The 18,543-nt window shown below is 42.0% G+C and overlaps 1 protein-coding gene and 1 non-coding gene across 2 annotated transcripts in view; both read left to right on the top strand.

Annotated features, from left to right (window-relative positions):
• LOC122437017 (cytochrome P450 4X1) overlaps positions 1–1,105 on the top strand; it is a 40,640-nt gene extending 39,535 nt beyond the window's left edge. Inside the window, exon 12 of the mRNA XM_043461426.1 lies at positions 415–1,105. Within this exon, the coding sequence (XP_043317361.1) occupies positions 415–583 (169 nt within the window). The 3' untranslated portion in view covers positions 584–1,105. The remainder of the gene's footprint in view (positions 1–414) is intronic.
• A 10,368-nt stretch (positions 1,106–11,473) lies between these two features.
• On the top strand, positions 11,474–11,546 carry TRNAE-CUC. Its single transcript has one exon. It is a non-coding gene; the product is annotated as a tRNA-Glu (tRNA).
• Positions 11,547–18,543: the final 6,997 nt, after the last annotated feature.

Here is an 18,543-nt window from a genome sequence, read left to right as displayed (position 1 = left end):
CCTTCCCATGTAGTTCATTAACATATTCTTCAGCTCACATACCTGTCCTTTTTTGTGTGTGAGAGCACATTTAAGTTCTTCTTTCTTAGCAAACTTCAGTTCTACAATACAGTGTGTTACCAACTATGGTCATCATGTTTTATTATACATTAAAACTTCACGGTGGGTCGGGGTGTGGAGGGGAGGAACAATTCTGTGAGCAGCTCCAAGTGCCCCCTTGTTTCGGAAGGTTGTCAACTTGAATCTTCCAGCTCACATTCTTTCAGGGAACAAGGTAAGTCCAAAGTCCAAAAATTGGTATGGAATTTCATGTGAAAATGTATTGTTAACACCAGACTTGTTTTTCTAGTATCTTATTAAAGAGTCAGAAGGAGTGTCAGTTCTTCAAGTTTCTCTTTTTCTTGGTGTCTGCAGGAACTGCATCGGGCAGAATTTTGCCATGGCTGAGATAAAAGTGATCGTTGCCTTGATTCTGCTCCGCTTCAAGATGACAGCAGAGCCCACCAAGCCTCCTGTCTTCATGCCCTATATTTTCATCAAACCCCAGAAGGGGGTCTACTTGCACCTGAAGAAACTCCCTTAATGTTAGAGCCTAGGATATGATGATTATACACATTTTGTCTTAAAGTTAAATTACAGCTTAAGGTCCAGGAAAATAGAGAGTAATCAAAGTATGGTAACATAGAGTGTCACCTAGATCTGTTTCTGTATGATTCAGAGATCTTCTCATCCTTTCTGTTTGATTTTGGTTATTACTAATGCAAAAATCAAGAGTTTTGTAAGTGGCTCCCGTATATTTTCTGCTATTTGAAAATCTCTTTCAGAATTGCACTCATAATAGATGACTGTATGCTCAGGATAAAAGATTTACAACACTAGAAAAGCTATGGAGTAAGAAGTAAAAATCTCATTTCACATAGCCACACCTCCCTGCCCAATCCTACTGCTTCTCCGAAAAACAGAATAGTTTGGGATGCATTCTTTCAGACTTTTTCCTGTACATTTCATATATGCATATGTATGTACATGTTCTTATCTATGGGATCATATCCATATTGTTCTTGCTTTTCTCACTCAATAAAATACATCTCATTTCTAATCATGACTTCGTGAAATTCTGTCATGTGAATATACTATAATTTTTTTAGCTCTTTTTCTATTATTGGAGATGTCATTTTTAGTTTTCAAAACATGCTTATTGGCCATTTATGTTTATCTTTGTTTTGTTCTCTGTGATGTATATGTCATCTGTTTATTTCTCTATGAAGTTATCTTTTTCTTACTGATTCATGTAAGTTCTTTACATGTTGTGGATAATAATCCTTGATTATAACTTTTCTTTGTAATTTTTCCCCCATTCTTTTGCTTTTTGAAAATTGTATTTATGGTGTCTTTTATCATATGGGACTTCTACATTTTCATGAAGTAAGATATGTAAACTTTTCTTTATGGCCTATGGGATTTGAGTCTGGGATAAGAAGGTTTTTGTTTGGAATATTATCAAGATATTCTACATAGTTTCCTGATGCTAACAACTCTTGTGAAGCCTCAACAGGAATTTTTTTTTTTTTAGTTCTACCACTTTATTGCTACCAACCCATTTCCCTCCACCCTCGTGCACACATGCTCAGTCATGTAATCCCATGGACTTCAGCCCGCCAGACTCCTCTGTCCATGGACTTTTCCAGGCAAGAATACTGGAGTGGGTTGCCATTTCCTTCTCCAAGGAATTTCTTAATGATTTCGAGATTCACCACATATTTGATGTATAGGTGCCAATATTTGATACATATGAGATACTCAGTGGATTAATAGACATGGTCCCTGCCTTCATGGAGTTTCTATTCTAAAGTGGAAAATGGTTACCAAGTAGATAAATACAAATTGTATTAATACTGAGTGCCATGAAACAAATGAGTGGGCTGAGCTAGACAGTAATCCAGTGGAACTTACTTTTTTTCACTTAAGTATAGTTGATTTACAAGGTTGTGCCAATCTCTGCTGTATCAGCTTTACACATATATACATTATTTTTAAAATTCTTTTCCCAGATTTTTCCCAGGAAAATGAAATGAAAGTTGCTCAGGCATGTCCAACTCTTTGTGACCCCATGGACTATACAGTCCGTGGAATTCTTCAGGCAAGAATAGTGGAGTGGGTAGCCTTTCCCTTCTCCAGGGGATCTTCCCAACCCAGAGGTTGAACCCAGGTCTCCCCCATTGCAAGCAGATTCTTTACCAGCTGAGCCACTAGGGAAGACCAAGAATACTGGAGTGGGTAGCCTATCCCTTCTCTGGTGGATCTTCCCAATCCAGGAATCGAACCAGGGTCTCCTGCATCTCAGATGGATTCTTTACCAGCTGAGCTACCAGGGATGCCCCTTCAAGCTGTGTAGGGGTGTCGTTAAGGGATGGCAGTTAGGTTATCCCAGGAGATTGGATATGATGCCCTGTGCTATACAGTAGGACCTTGTTGTTTATCCATTCTAAATGTAATAGCTTGCATCTACCAAATCCAAACTCTCAGTCCATCTCTCTCCTCCCCTCCCTTCCACTTGGCAACCACAAGTCTGATTTCTATGTCTGTGAGTCTGTTTCTGTTTAGCAGACAGGTTCATTTGTGCCATATTTTAGATTTCACATATAAGTGATATCGTATGGTATTTATTTTTAAGGGGAATTTACTTTAGATGGGGTTGTCTAGAAAATCTTCTTTGAGAAGGTGACGCTTCAGTTGAAACCTGAAAGATGCTAATGGAAGTTAGCCCTCCTTTTCCTCATGTGCCTCGTAGCAGCAAAATTATGGCATGTAGCTGGACAGTTTAAATAGCCCTGAAACATGATCCCTGCCAAGTAAAAGCAAACTAATCTTAACAATATGGGTAGCAGTAAGTGGAAAGAAAGCACTGATCACATCAATAATAACCCACTCTTAACAAGAAGACCCCCAGACAGAGAGACCTAAACCAGGTAGAAATTTCTTTCTCTCTCACATTAAAGTCTCAGGGAGGCAAATGGTCCAGAGTTGGTAGCATGGTTTGCTCTACAAGACTGTCAAGGCATCCAGGCTCCTTCAGTCTTCTTGTTCTCCATCTTCAGCACTTGGCTTTCACTTAATGATCTGAGATAGTTGCCAGCTCCTGCCACCGAATCTGCCTTTGAGCAAGTGAGAGGACATAAGAAGGAATGGGAAGAAGGGGGGCGGAGCCAAGATGGCGGAGGAGTAGGACGGCGAGACCACTTTCTCTCCTACAAATTCATCAAAAGAATATCTGAACGCAGAGCAAACTTCACAAAACAACTTCTGATCGCTAGCTGAGGTCATCAGGTGCCCAGAAAAGCAGCGCATTGTCTTCGAAAGGAGGTAGGACAAAATATAAAAGATAAAAAGTGAGACAAAAGAGCTAAGGACGGAGATCCATCCCGGGAAGCAAGTCTTTAGAGTACGTTTCCAGACACTGGGAAACCCTCGCACTGGCGGGCCTGGGGGAAGTGTTTGAATCTAGGAGGGCAATCTGACTGGGAGGGAAACAATAAATAAAACCCACAGATTACGTGCCTAAAAGCAACTCTCAGCAGAAAGGTGCCCCAGACACCCGCATCCGCCACCAGCAAGTGGGGGCGGCACGGAGAGGAGGGGGTGGCATTGTTTGGGGTAGGGTCCGGGCCTGAGTGCCCTGAGGACAATCGGAGGGAGCTTTTGTGAGTTGCCGGCTTGAACTGTGGGAGAGCAGGGAAGAGAGAGAAAATTGACCGGCCCGAACTCGCTGCCGGCCGTTCGCGGAACGGGGGGACCGAGAGAGTCCGGAGAGGGGCTCGCAGACTGCGGGCGGCCCGGACCCGCCGGAGGTAGCAGGTCGCGGCGAGACACAGCGCGCAGGCACCCGACCGACGCGGGCGGGGACGGGCTCGGGAGGCAGAGGGAAGGCGCACACACCCGACTGGCGCCGGCAGAAACCGAGATTGGGACCGTGGAAGGGAGAGGGTGCGCTGCAGCCAGAGAGAGTGCGCCGGTCAAACTCCTGGCTGCCTGGACCGCTCTGACGGGGAAGGCACAAGAGCGGACTCAGCCTTTTGTTCCGTGCTTTTGTGGATCACCCGAGGGCTGGAGCTGCGCGCCGAGCGGCCGGGATCCTAAGCAGCGCAGACCGAGAAACCAGCGCCAGCGCCAGCCTCTCCCGGCAGCGCCAGCCCATCCCCGCAGCGTCAGCCCGTCCCAGCAGCGCGACAGAACTAGCTACCTGAATAAGAGTCCGCCTCCGCCCGCCTGTGTCAGGGCGGAAATGAGGCTCTGAAGAGACCGGCAAACACAAACAGAAGCCAAATAAACAAAGGGAACCGCTTCAGGAGAGAGCGGTGCAACAGATTAAAATCCCTGTAGAAAACACCGATTACACCGGAAGAGGCCTGTAGATATCGAGAACTGTAAGCTGGAACGAGGAGATATCTGAAACTGAGCTGAACCGACACTGACCGCAACAGCTCCAGAGAAATTCCTAGATATATTTTTACTTTTTTTTTTTTTTTAATAAGAAAAAAAATTTTTTTTTAATTTTTTCTTTTTTATTTTTTTTTCTCTTTTATTTTCCTTTAAAATTCCCTATTACTCCCCCATCACTCCTTAACTTTCATTTTCATAGATTTTTACGATTTTTTTAATTAGGGAAAATTCTTTTTTTTTTTTCTTTCTTTTTTTCTCCTTTTTCTCTTCTATTTTCTATTTTTCTTTTTCTCTTATTTCTTTTAAAGTCCTCTAGTACTCCTCTACTACTCCTTAATTTTCATTTTCAATACACTATAACCTTACCAAAAAAAAAAAGAGAGAAGCCCTATTTTTTAAACTGAACTTCATATATATTTAAAAAAAAATTTTTGTGTGTGTGTTTTGGTTTTTGTTTTTAATATAGTATTTTTAAGAGTCTAATCTCTACTCTAGATTTTTAATTTTTGTTTTTCAATATATGATATAAATGGTGAACATTTAAGAATCCAATATTCAGTTCCCATTTTTATTCAGGAGTGTGTTGATTATTCTCTCCCAATCTTGACTCTCTGTTTTCTACCTCAGAACACCTCTATTTCCTCCTTTCTCCTTTTCTTCCCAATCCAATTCTGTGAATCTTGGTGGGTGTCTGGGCTACGGAGAACATTCTGGGAACAGACAACGGCGTAGATCTGACTCTCTCCTCTTGAGTCCCCCTTTTTCTCCTCCTGCTCAACACTATCTCCCTCCTCCCTCTCCTCTTCTTCATGTAACTCTGTGAACCTCTCTGGGTGCCCCTAATGGGGGAGAATCTTTTCGCCATTAACCTAGAAGTTTTATTATCAGTGCTGTGTAGTTGGAGAAGTCCTGAGACTACAGGAAGAATAAAACTGAAATCCAGAGGCAGGAGACTTAAGCCCAAAACCTGAGAACACCAGAAAACTCCTGACTACATGGAACTTTAAGTAATAAGTGACCGTCCAAAAGCCTCCATACCTACACTGAAACCAACCACCACCCAAGAGCCGATAAGTTTTAGAGCAAGACATACCAAGCAAATTCTCCAGCAACGCAGGAACGTAGCCCTAAACGTCAACATACAGGCTGCCCAAGGTGACACCTAACACATAGACCCATCTCAAAACTCATTACTGAGCACTCCATTGCTCTCCAGAGAGAAGAAATCAAGTTCTACGCACCAGAACACCGACGCAAACTTTCCTAACCAGGAAACCTTGACAAGCCAATCGTCTAATCCCACCCACTGGGTAAATCCTCCTCAATAAAAAGGAACCAAAGACCTCCAGAATACAGAAAGCCCAGTCCAGACACAGCAATCTAAACAAGATGAAAAGGCAAAGAAATACCCAACAGGTAAAGGAACACGAAAAATGCCCACCAAGTCAAGCAAAAGCGGAGGAGATAGGGAATCTACCTGAAAAAGAATTTAGAATAATGATAATAAAAATGATCCAAAATCTTGAAAACAAAATGGAGTTACAGATAAATAGCCTGGAGACAAAGATTGAAAAGATGCAAGAAATGTTTAATAAAGACCTAGAAGAAATAAAAAAGAGTCAATTAAAAATGAATAATGCAATGAATGAGATCAAAAACACTCTGGAGGGAACCAAGAGTAGAATAACGGAGACAGAAGATAGGATAAGTGAGGTAGAAGATAAAATGGTGGAAATAAATGAAACAGAGAGGAAAAAAGAAAAAAGGATCAAAAGAAATGAGGACAACCTCAGGGACCTCTGGGACAATGTGAAACGCCCCAACATTCGAATCATAGGAGTCCCAGAAGAAGAAGACAAAAAGAAAGGCCATGAGAAAATACTCAAGGAGATAATAGCTGAAAACTTCCCTAAAATGGGGAAGGAAATAGCCATCCAAGTCCAAGAAACCCAGAGAGTCCCAAACAGGATAAACCCAAGGCGAAACACCCCAAGACACATATTAATCAAGTTAACAAAGATCAAACACAAAGAACAAATATTAAAAGCAGCAAGGGAGAAACAACAAATAACACACAAAGGGATTCCCATAAGGGTAACAGCTGATCTATCAATAGAAACCCTCCAGGCCAGAAGGGAATGGCAGGACGTACTGAAAGTAATGAAAGAGAACAACCTACAACCTAGATTACTGTACCCAGCAAGGATCTCATTCAGATATGAAGGAGAATTCAAAAGCTTTACAGACAAGCAAAAGCTGAGAGAATTCAGCACCACCAAACCAGCTCTTCAACAAATGCTAAAGGATCTTCTCTAGATAGGAAATGCAGAAAGGTTGTATAAACGTGAACCCAAAACAACAAAGTAAATGGCAACAGGACTACACCTATCAATAATTACCTTAAATGTAAATGGGTTGAATGCCCCAACCAAAAGACAAAGATTGGCTGAATGGATACAAAAACAAGACCCCTATATATGCTGTCTACAAGAGACCCACCTCAAAGCAAGAGACACATACAGACTAAAAGTGAAGGGCTGGAAAAAAATATTTCATGCAAACGGAGACCAAAAGAAAGCAGGAGTCGCAATACTCATATCAGATAAAATAGACTTTCAAATAAAGGATGTGAAAAGAGACAAAGAAGGACACTACATAATGATCAAAGGATTAATGCAAGAAGAAGATATAACAATTATAAATATATATGCACCCAACATAGGAGCACCTCAATATGTGTGGCAAATGCTAACGAGTATGAAAGAGGAAATTAATAGTAACACAATAATAGTGGGAGACTTTAATACCCCACTCACAACTATGGATAGATCAACTAAACAGAAAATTAACAAGGAAACACAAACCTTCAATGACACAATGGACCAGCTAGACATAATTGATATCTATAGGACATTTCACCCCAAAACAATCAACTTCACCTTTTTCTCAAGTGCACACGGAACCTTCTCCAGAATAGATCACATCCTGGGCCATAAATCTGGTCTTGGAAAATTCAAAAAAATTGAAATCATTCCAGTCATCTTTTATGACCACAGTGCAGTAAGATTAGATCTCAATTACAGGAAAAAAATTGTTAAAAATGCAAACATATGGAGGCTAAATAACACGCTTCTGAATAACCAACAAATCATAAAAGAAATCAAAAAAGAAATCAAAATATGCATAGAAATGAATGAAAATGAAAACACAACAACCCAAAACCTATAGGATACTGTAAAAGCAGTGCTAAGGGGAAGGTTCATAGCATTACAGGCTCACATCAAGAAACAAGAAAAAAGCCAAATAAATAACCTAACTCTACACCGAAAGCAATTAGAGAAGGAAGAAATGAAGAACCCCAGGGTTAGCAGAAGGAAAGAAATCCTAAAAATTAGGGCAGAAAAAAATGCAAAAGAAACTAAAGAGACCATAGCAAAAATCAACAAAGCTAAAAGCTGGTTTTTTGAAAAAATAAACAAAATTGACAAACCATTAGCAAGACTCATTAAGAAGCAAAGAGAGAAGAACCAAATTAACAAAATTAGAAATGAAAATGGAGAGATCACAACAGACAACACTGAAATACAAAGGATCATAAGAGACTACTACCAGCAGCTCTATGCCACTAAAATGGACAACTTGGATGAAATGGACAAATTCTTAGAAAAGTATAACCTTCCAAAACTGAACCAGGAAGAAATAGAAGATCTTAACAGACCCATCACAAGCAAGGAAATCGAAACTGTAATCAAAAATCTTCCAGCAAACAAAAGCCCAGGACCAGATGGCTTCACAGCTGAATTCTACCAAAAATTTAGAGAAGAGCTAACACCTATCTTACTCAAACTCTTCCAGAAAATTGCAGAAGAAGGTAAACTTCCAAACTCATTCTATGAGGCCACCATCACCCTAATTCCAAAACCAGACAAAGATGCCACAAAAAAAGAAAACTACAGGCCAATATCACTGATGAACATAGATGCAAAAATCCTTAACAAAATTCTAGCAAACAGAATCCAACAACATATTAAAAAAATCATACACCATGACCAAGTGGGCTTTATCCCAGGAATGCAAGGATTCTTTAATATCCGCAAATCAATCAATGTAATACACCACATTAACAAATTGAAAGATAAAAACCATATGATTATCTCAATAGATGCAGAGAAAGCCTTTGACAAAATTCAACACCCATTCATGATTAAAACTCTCCAGAAAGCAGGAATAGAAGGAACATACCTCAACATAATAAAAGCTATATATGACAAACCCACAGCAAGTATCACCCTCAATGGTGAAAAATTGAAAGCATTTCCCCTGAAATCAGGAACAAGACAAGGGTGCCCACTCTCACCACTACTATTCAACATAGTGTTGGAAGTTTTGGCCACAGCAATCAGAGCAGAAAAAGAAGTAAAAGGAATCCAGATAGGAAAAGAAGAAGTGAAACTCTCACTGTTTGCAGATGACATGATCCTCTACATAGAAAACCCTAAAGACTCTACCAGAAAATTACTAGAGCTAATCAATGAATATAGTAAAGTTGCAGGATATAAAATTAACACACAAAAATCCCTTGCATTCCTATATACTAACAATGAAAAAACAGAAAGAGAAATTAAGGAAACAATACCATTCACCATTGCAACAAAAAGAATAAAATACTTAGGAATATATCTACCTAAAGAAACAAAAGACCTATACATAGAAAACTATAAAACACTGATGAAAGAAATCAAAGAGGACACAAACAGATGGAGAAACATACCGTGTTCATGGATTGGAAGAATCAATATTGTCAAAATGGCTATTCTACCCAAAGCAATCTATAGATTCAATGCAATCCCTATCAAGCTACCAACAGTATTTTTCACAGAACTAGAACAAATAATTTCACAATTTGTATGGAAATACAAAAAACCTCCAATAGCCAAAGTAATCTTGAGAAAAAAGAATGGAACTGGAGGAATCAACCTGCCTGACTTCAGGCTCTACTACAAAGCCACAGTCATCAAGACAGTGTGGTACTGGCACAAAGACAGAAATATAGATCAATGGAACAGAATAGAAAGCTCAGAGATAAATCCACGAACTTATGGACACCTTATCTTTGACAAAGGAGGCAAGGATATACAATGGAAAAAAGACAACCTCTTTAACAAGTGGTGCTGGGAAAACTGGTCAACCACTTGTAAAAGAATGAAACTAGAACACTTTCTAACACCATACACAAAAATAAACTCAAAATGAATTAAAGATCTAAATGTAAGACCAGAAACTATAAAACTCCTAGAGGAGAACATAGCCAAAACACTCTCCAACGTAAACCACAGCAAGATCCTCTATGACCCACCTCCCAGAATATTGGAAATAAATGCAAAACTAAACAAATGGGACCTAATGAAACTTAAAAGCTTTTGCACTTCAAAGGAAACTATAAGTAAGGTGAAAAGACAGCCCTCAGATTGGGAGAAAATAATAGCAAATGAAGAAACAGACAAAGGATTAATCTCAAAAATATACAAGCAACTCCTGCAGCTCAATTCCAGAAAAATAAATGACCCAATCAAAAAATGGGCCAAAGAACTAAACAGACATTTCTCCAAAGAAGACATACAGATGGCTAACAAACACATGAAAAGATGCTCAACATCACTCATTATCAGAGAAATGCAAATCAAAACCACAATGAGGTACCATTACACGCCAGTCAGGATGGCTGCTATCCAAAAGTCTACAAGCAATAAATGCTGGAGAGGGTGTGGAGAAAAGGGAACCCTCTTACACTGTTGGTGGGAATGCAAACTAGTACAGCCGCTATGGAGAACAGTGTGGAGATTTCTTAAAAAACTGGAAATAGAACTGCCATATGACCCAGCAATCCACTTCTGGGCATACACACTGAGGAAACCAGATCTGAAAGAGACACGTGCACCCCAATGTTCATCGCAGCACTGTTTATAATAGCCAGGACATGGAAGCAACCTGGATGCCCATCAGCAGATGAATGGATAAGGAAGCTGTGGTACATATACACCATGGAATATTACTCAGCCGTTAAAAAGAATTCATTTGAATCAGTTCTAATGAGATGGATGAAACTGGAGCCCATTATACAGAGTGAAGTAAGCCAGAAAGATAAAGAACATTACAGCATACTAACACATATATATGGAATTTAGAAAGATGGTAATGATAACCCTATATGCAAAACAGAAAAAGAGACACAGAAGTACAGAACAGACTTTTGAACTCTGTGGGAGAAGATGAGGGTGGGATGTTTCGAAAGAACAGCATGTATATTATCTATGGTGAAACAGGTCACCAGCCCAGGTGGGATGCATGAGACAAGTGCTCGAGCCTGGTGCACTGGGAAGACCCAGAGGAATCGGGTGGAGAGGGAGGTGGGAGGGGGGATCGGGATGGGGAATACGTGTAAATCTATTGCTGGTTCGTGTCAATGTATGACAAAACCCACTGAAAAAAATAAATTAATTAATTAATTAAAAAAAAATAAAGAATGTAAGCACAGGCTTATCGGTTATTAACTATTTGGAATGTAACTGCGGGCTTATTGATTATTGACTGTTTGGACACGTACACATGGGGTAGGTGGTGGGTTTAGACACATACACATTGGGTAGGTGGTGGGTTTGGACACGTACACATGGGGTATAAAAGATTTTCACAAATGCTGGACGGGGTCCTTGGCTAAGAGGAGACTCTGCCTTGGGCCCGCCGGCGTAATAAACTGCACACCACTATCTGCATTGTCCTTCTGAGTGAGTCTGTTTCCCAGAAAGCGTGGCTATAACAATTTGGACTCTTCATGACAACCCTGCTATATGGGAAGACCCTCAGGTATGACAGTCCCAAACTCTACCCAGTGGCATCTAAGATAGTCAGCAAGGATAGGAGGGAACAGAAGATATTCACAGTAGAGGCCATGGTTAGAACAACCATCCCTAGGTTAGGAAAGAGAAAACAGAACAAAATTTCTGTGCTTTTAAAAGAAAATTACTTTGAGACTTCCCTGGTGGTCCAGTGGCTAAGACTCTGCACTCTCAAGGCAGGGGCCCCAGGTTCAATCCCTGGTCAGGGAACTAGATCCCACATGCCACAATTAAGAGTTCATATGCCTCAACTAAAGATCCTGCATGCTGCAAACAAAGGCAGAAGATACCATGTGCCATAGCTAAGACTCAGGGCAGCCAAGTAGATAAATAAATATTTAAAAATAAAACAAAGAAAAGAAAAATATTTCCCATTTATAAAGTTGCCACTGTTCCACGATGACTCCTCCTCAACAGAGACACATCATATCCTTTTGGGAAGTAAAAGGCATGTGATTAGTCGACTGACACAACGTCGTTTAACCACCTTGCACCCCACTTTCATTTATTCATAAAGTCAAGCTAGTCATTGAGCTATGATATATATCACAAACAATTTGTTACTGGAAATCATTAAAGTAGCAACATTATAAAGTCTTTGCCTTGTAACAAATAGCGCATATTTGAGTTTAGACCTTCAAAAATCCCACTCTCATTTACACCTAAAGTTAACCTGAATGAGGGTGAGAAGGAAGGAGAGACCTGCAGGGTCTGGGAGAGAAAGAGCATGATTCTTGGCTGTCAACCAGTGTTCAGAGCCACCATACAGTCCAAATCCAGGCTGTGCTCACCCACAACCTCCCACAGAGATGGGGAGGTGGAGAGGCCAGGATCTGAATGACTTGAGCATTTGAATTGCCACCCCTTGAACTTTGCACAGGGATTCCCAGGTGGCTCAGTGGTTAAGAACCGGCCTGCCAATGCAGGAGACATGGGTTCGATCCCTGGGTCAGGAAAATCCCCTGGAGGAGGGCATGGCAACTCACTCCAGTATTCTTGCTGGGAAAATCCCATGGACAGAGGAGTCTGATGGGCTACAGTCTGTGGGATCACAAAGAGTCTGACACAACTGAGTGCGCACACACAAACTTTGTACAAGTCACTAGCTCAGTCTATTGGGAACCCAAGACAAAGGAAAAGAGTAATAAATAATTTGGTTCCTTATCAATTTGTATATGACAAAGGCAGGTATTTACTGTGAAAGGATAATGAGTCAGTTCAGTCACTCAATCATGTCCGGCTTTTTGCAGCCCCATGGACTGCAGCATGCCAGGCTTGCCTGTCCATCACCAACTTCCAGAGTTTGCTCAAACTCATGTCCATCAAGTCAGTGACGCCATCCAACCCTCTCATCCTCTGTCGTCGCCTACTCCTCCTGCCTTCAATCTTTCCCAGTATCAGGGTCTTTTCCAATGAGTCAATTCTTCGCATCAGGTGGCCAAAGTATTGGAGTTTCAGCTTCAGCATGCATCCTTCCAATGAATATTCAGGGCTGATCCCCTTTAGGATGGACTGGTTGGATCTCCTTGCAGTCCAGGGGCTCTCAAGAGTCTTCTCCAACAACACAGTTCAAAAGCATCAATTCTTCAGCGCTCAGCTTTCTTTATAGTCCAACTCTCACATCCATGCATGACCACTGGAAAAACCATGTGCTGTGCTTAGTCACTCAGTCATGTGACCCCATGAACTGTAGCCTGCCAGGCTCCTCTGTTCATGGGGATTCTCCAGGCAAGAAAACTGGAGTGGATTGTCAGTTCCTTCTCCAGGGGTACTTCTCAACCCAGGGACAGAAGCCAGGTGTCCCAAATTGCAGGCAGATTCTTTACCAGCTGAGCAACCAGGGGAAAATCCTAGCCTTGACTAGACAGACCTTTGTTGGCAAAGTAATGTCTCCGCTTTTTACTATGCTGTCTAGGTTGGTCATAGCTTTTCTTCCAAGGAGCAAGCATCTTTTAATTTCATGGCTGCAGTTACCATCTGCAGTGATTTTGGAGCCCCCAAAAATAAAGTCAGCCACTGTATCCCCATCTATTTGCCATGAAGTGATGGGACCAGATGCCATGATCATTGTTTTTTGAATGTTGAGTTTTAAGCCAACTTTATCACTCTCCTCTTTCACTTTCATCAAGAGGCTCTTTAGTTCCTCTTCACTTTCTGCCATAAGGGTGGTGTCATCTGCACATCTGAGGTTATTGATATTTCTCTTGGCAATCTTGATTCCAGCTTGTGCTTCATCCAGCCCAGCATTTCACATGATGTACACTGCATATTAGTTAAATAAGCAGGGTGACAATATACAGCCTTGACTTACTCCTTTTCCTATTTGGAACCAGTCTGTTGTCCCATGTCCAGCAGGGATCGAACCAGGTCTCCCACATTGCAGGCAGACACTTTACTATTTGAACCACAAGGGAAGCCTGAAGGGAAAATGATGAACTCAATAGATTTGGCTAAGTCAGATTGTATTTTAATTGTCCTAATGATTCATGGTTGCTTTTTACCCTAGGGACATATTAGATCTGCCCCTAGATTGTAGTCTCTGCTTGCTCCAGATGTGTTTTCAATGGCAGGCCTTTAGGAGCATCAGGCTAGGCTTGTAGTACCCAGGCTTTGTCAGTTCCTAGAGTTAGCTTTAGGAATTGCAATGTTCATGATATGTGTAGAGTCTGGGGGTGGGGGGAAGTGGAGGACCTTCACTCTCATTACAGATCTTTACCCCTTGAGATTCTCCAAAGAAAATTGTGAATAAAAAGACACTCCTATGCCTTCCTACCATTCTCAGCTGGATCAAGGTAAAGACTCAAGCTGGTAAACAGGATGGAAGTGTACAATGGTGCTTGCTTGACAAAATTTACTCACTCTAACCCCACAGCTCACTGGCACTACAGCGGCTCCCTACCACGTTACCTGGCTTGTCTGCTTTTATGGCCAGGGAGTTCAGACGAGCCCCCAAAGAGATCAGTTCATTTCATAAAGGACAGCTCTGTTCCTTGGCAAGTGGGCATGTATTGATGCCAGTCATCTCCACCCCAGACAAGGCAACATTGGCAGCACCCAGGCACAATCTAAATTCCTCTTCTAAGTTCCTAATGTCCCTTTCCCATAGTAGTTGCTCAGTCGTGTCCGAATCTTTGCGACCCCATGGACTATAGCTCATCAGGCTCCTCAGTCGGTGGAATTCTCCAGGCAAGAATACTGGAGTGGGTTGCCATGCCCTTGTCCAGGGGATCTTCCTGACTCGGGATTTAACCTGGGTCTCCTGCATTGCAGCCATGCCATCTGAGCCCCCAGGGAAGCTCCAATATGGTATGAGAAAAACCTGCTTTACCAATCAGCGTAGTCAACTGAGCATACCGGGTTTAATATTCTCATGCTCTTTACTGCAAATTCAAAGCTCGGGTAAATTGTCGTGGCAACAGAGAGCGGAATTGTGAATGTAAAACATTACATGCTCCATATTTTACTTATTAAAAACCCTCTTTTGTCTCTGTCAAAAAAAACATTCTCATGCTCAACTGCACAGATTTCTAAACGAATAATAGTAAAACTAGTGTTTCTTCTCCATAATTTGGAAAGTTTTTTCTAGTTCTACGGATCCTGCAGAATCACTTGTGGATACAATTCACTATCACTTAGTCTTGACACAAAGGAACTTTATGATCCCAGTATACTTAAAACCTTTCCTGGATTTTATCGCAAACTTGGTTTGGTTTAGAATAGGGATTTTGTTTCCCTGGAAAAGGTGTCATATATAAAAAGATTGTCTCATGTTTCTAATAATATACAGATTTATCAAGTATTACTTTTCCTCCCTGATGTCCCCAGGAACTGCATTGGGCAGCATTTGTCATGGCTAAATGCAAAATGGCCCTGGCCCTGACTCTGCTCCACTTCGAGCTAACTCCAGACTGCTACAAGCCTCCCGTACTCACATGCCAAATAATCCTAAAGTCTAAGAATGGAATCCATGTGTTCCTAAAGAATGTTTCTAATATTCAGTCTCCTCATATAATGATTAATGAAGGAATTTTATTACCAGAGGAAGAATATGAAGATAAATATAATGCCAAAATACATCTATATGGTTTGGGGATAAATTGTATAATTTAGGATACTTCTGATTGGTTTTAACAACTAGTAGAAATAATCCTGATATCCTCCTGGATCACATAGGTTTCCTTTTGGTGTAACCCACAAAAAAATACATCAAAAACTCAAGCTGACTTCAACTGCAAAAAGAAATTATTGGCTCATGTAACTAGTCGTAGTGTGGCTTTCAAGCACAGTTTGATCTAGGCTCCAACTCAACATCTAGATTACTTTCATCTCTGCATATCTCTGCATGACAGCTTTATCCTCAGCTACCTTCCCTTATGATTAACAGCAAGTAACTGCATCATCTTATAGTCTCCTATTACACTCTGTAGGGAATGGGTAAATTGATAAGGGTATATAAAAACCCTAGATATTTACAAGGAATTCTGAATATAGATAGCCCTGTATCTGAGTTTCCATTTGGAATGTTATAGGATACCATACCCTGTAGAACTCTTGCTTAACATGGAGTGAGGCAGTTATGGGGTATTTAGGCAAAGATAGGGTCTACAGAGAACAACCTAGTCCCCATGCCTGAGGATGCCATTGCAGACATGGAAATTCCAGCTTATCTGCAGTGGGATACATACAATTTTTAAGAGAGCCAGTGCACAGGAAAAGGAATTGCAAATATAGACACAAATCCTGGTGCTGGATGCTCCTGATGTGATGGTCCTCAGGAAATAAATGGTAGCTAAACTTCAGGCAGGACAGGACAAGTTCTAGAATCCCAAACACCTGACTTCCAACCAGGGATCTCTCCATTTGGGCCACCCCATCTCTCAGGGATCCTATCAGTGGTCAGTACGCTCAGACCCTCGGCCTGGGCAGATTCCCCTCTACAAATAGGAAAAGGGGTTGCTGGTAGCATTAAGCATCCCAAGGATTGTGTGTGAGAGCTGCCATTTGGTGGCTTTTCAAGATACTGCCAGCAATAAGGAGAAAGGAGAAAGGACAGAACAGACATTTGGCAAAAAGAAAGTATTGTACTTTGTGAACAATTTTTAAGTGTTTGGCACCAAAGCAAACTGGAATCTTCCCCCACCCACACTGTTGACAGTGACATGATTAAGTATAAAAGGCTTCAACTGTTAAAGAAATCACTGGTGAGCATGTACTTTGCAAGAGCCTCAAAAATGCTTATATTCTTTCATGGCGTCATCCCATTCCTGGGAGTTTGTCCTAAGGCAGAACCATTGTTTGCAGGGTTTTTATGGGAGAGGCACAATGACTAAGGTCATCCAAACAGAGGCAGTGTCCCACCCCAGCCAGAGCTGGGACATCAGGAACCAGAGTGAAGGAAACAAGGCCCAGGAGAGCCTCATTCAGGAGGACAGTGGGGCTTTCAGGGACAGAGAGGCTGAGCCTGTGCTTTCCAGGCAAATGGGAGCCCACTGGACTCAGCTGAACCATCAACTACGCCTCAGCCCACCCAGCCCAGCCAGCTTGCAGACTGACTCCAGACCATTCTTGATAAAGAAGGACCTTGAGGAAGAGGTAAACTCATTTCTAATACCCTCAACTGGGATAGCAGACAGGAGTAAGCACAAGTGGGTAATAGCTGATGGGCAATGAGAATGCTCCATGGTTGGCAGGCAGGTGTCTGGGCAAGGTGGCCCTGGGTCTACACCATGTCAGATCTTACTAAGGCTTTGCACTGGACTGTCTTCAGAAATATGTTGTAGAGCCTCTTTGATGTCCATTTAAGGAAAAAAAAAAAACTTGAGAGGTAAAGTGATTTGCCCAAGATCATGCAAATCATTTAAGTGGCTGAGCTGGGACTGGCTGACACATATTCATTCCTCTGACAGACACAGCTCTTCTTCTGTGTAGGGACTCTGCCCAGGGACCTGGAGATGTCATGCCCTCCAGGAGCTCGCAGATAGAAAATATAATCCACCTGGTGAGTTTGGAGTGGGAACGATGTATCAGAAAGCGTTCTTGAAGTTGGTGAGGCTGGCAGAATGGGAAACATAAGCCCAGAACATAAACAAATAGGCACTGAGATGTGAAGCACTGTGGTAGGGGAGGAAGGAAAGCTTGTAGTTACGTAGCAGAGTGCCATCTCGTGGCGAATTAAGACATTGCAGGCAAAAGAGGAAAAGAAAGATGTCTGTTGCTAGCACTCACTAAGTATTTATTTACTCTCTGCTTCCTGAACATATATTAACTCATTTACTGTTCACTGCAACCCAATAAGACGGGCATCAATTTACCCTTAATTTTCATATTCAGACGCTGAGATGCACCTACGTTACTAACTTGCCCAACATCATGCTATTATAAAATTGGAAAAAATAAATAAACAAAAAATAAATAAAATTGGCAGGACAGGATTTGCCCAGGGAAGTCTGGCTTCAAGTCCAGGCCCACTCCTGGAGGAGGGAGGCTCACCTCACAGGTGTGACGGGCTGGGTCCCGCTTGACTCTGTTTGGGAAAGGTCTCTCGAGTGACAGTGTGTGGAGGATAGTTGGAGCATGAAGCAAGAGTGAGAACAAGGAGAAGGACAGAGGGTTGCTGCAGACATCCATGCAAGCTGCAGACCTGAAGCAGGGGAGATGGGGTGGGGTGAGGAGGGGGATTTGGGGTGCATCCCGCCTCTGGCCTGGGTGGATGAGTGGGGGTAACCCTAGCAGCACACTCAGATGAGTAAGAGACCCAGAATTCCATCTTGGTCTGAGGTTCCTGTAGAGTTGTGCAGGAGGTAACTGGGTCCTAGAGGGGATGGGGCTGAAGATGCTGATACAGAAGCTGATACGTCATAGGAAAGAATGTAAATAAATGGAGAGGATAAGGTCCCTATGACATTCATCCAACCACCATTGACCAGGGACCTCCCGTTATTCCGGACCTACGCCAGACACTCAGACATCACAACAAACACGGCAGCTATGGTCTCCGCCTCACAGAGATCAGCATTCTTGTTCAGAGAGCAACACCATGACCAACTTGAGGCTGTGAGTCCACGGGTCTGTGTGAGCCTGGGGTGCTGAGCATTCACCAGGGTGGTCAGGAAGAACTCCCAGAGACAACGGCCATCATCCTATTGTGTTGAGAGCAGAAGCATCAGACAGGCCACTGTGTCTTGCAACAAGAAGACAGGATTCTGTG

Source organism: Cervus canadensis, chromosome 2, assembly GCF_019320065.1.
Source record: "Cervus canadensis isolate Bull #8, Minnesota chromosome 2, ASM1932006v1, whole genome shotgun sequence".
Classification (NCBI taxonomy): domain Eukaryota; kingdom Metazoa; phylum Chordata; class Mammalia; order Artiodactyla; family Cervidae; genus Cervus; species Cervus canadensis.
This window is presented reverse-complemented; position numbering and strand designations above follow the sequence as displayed.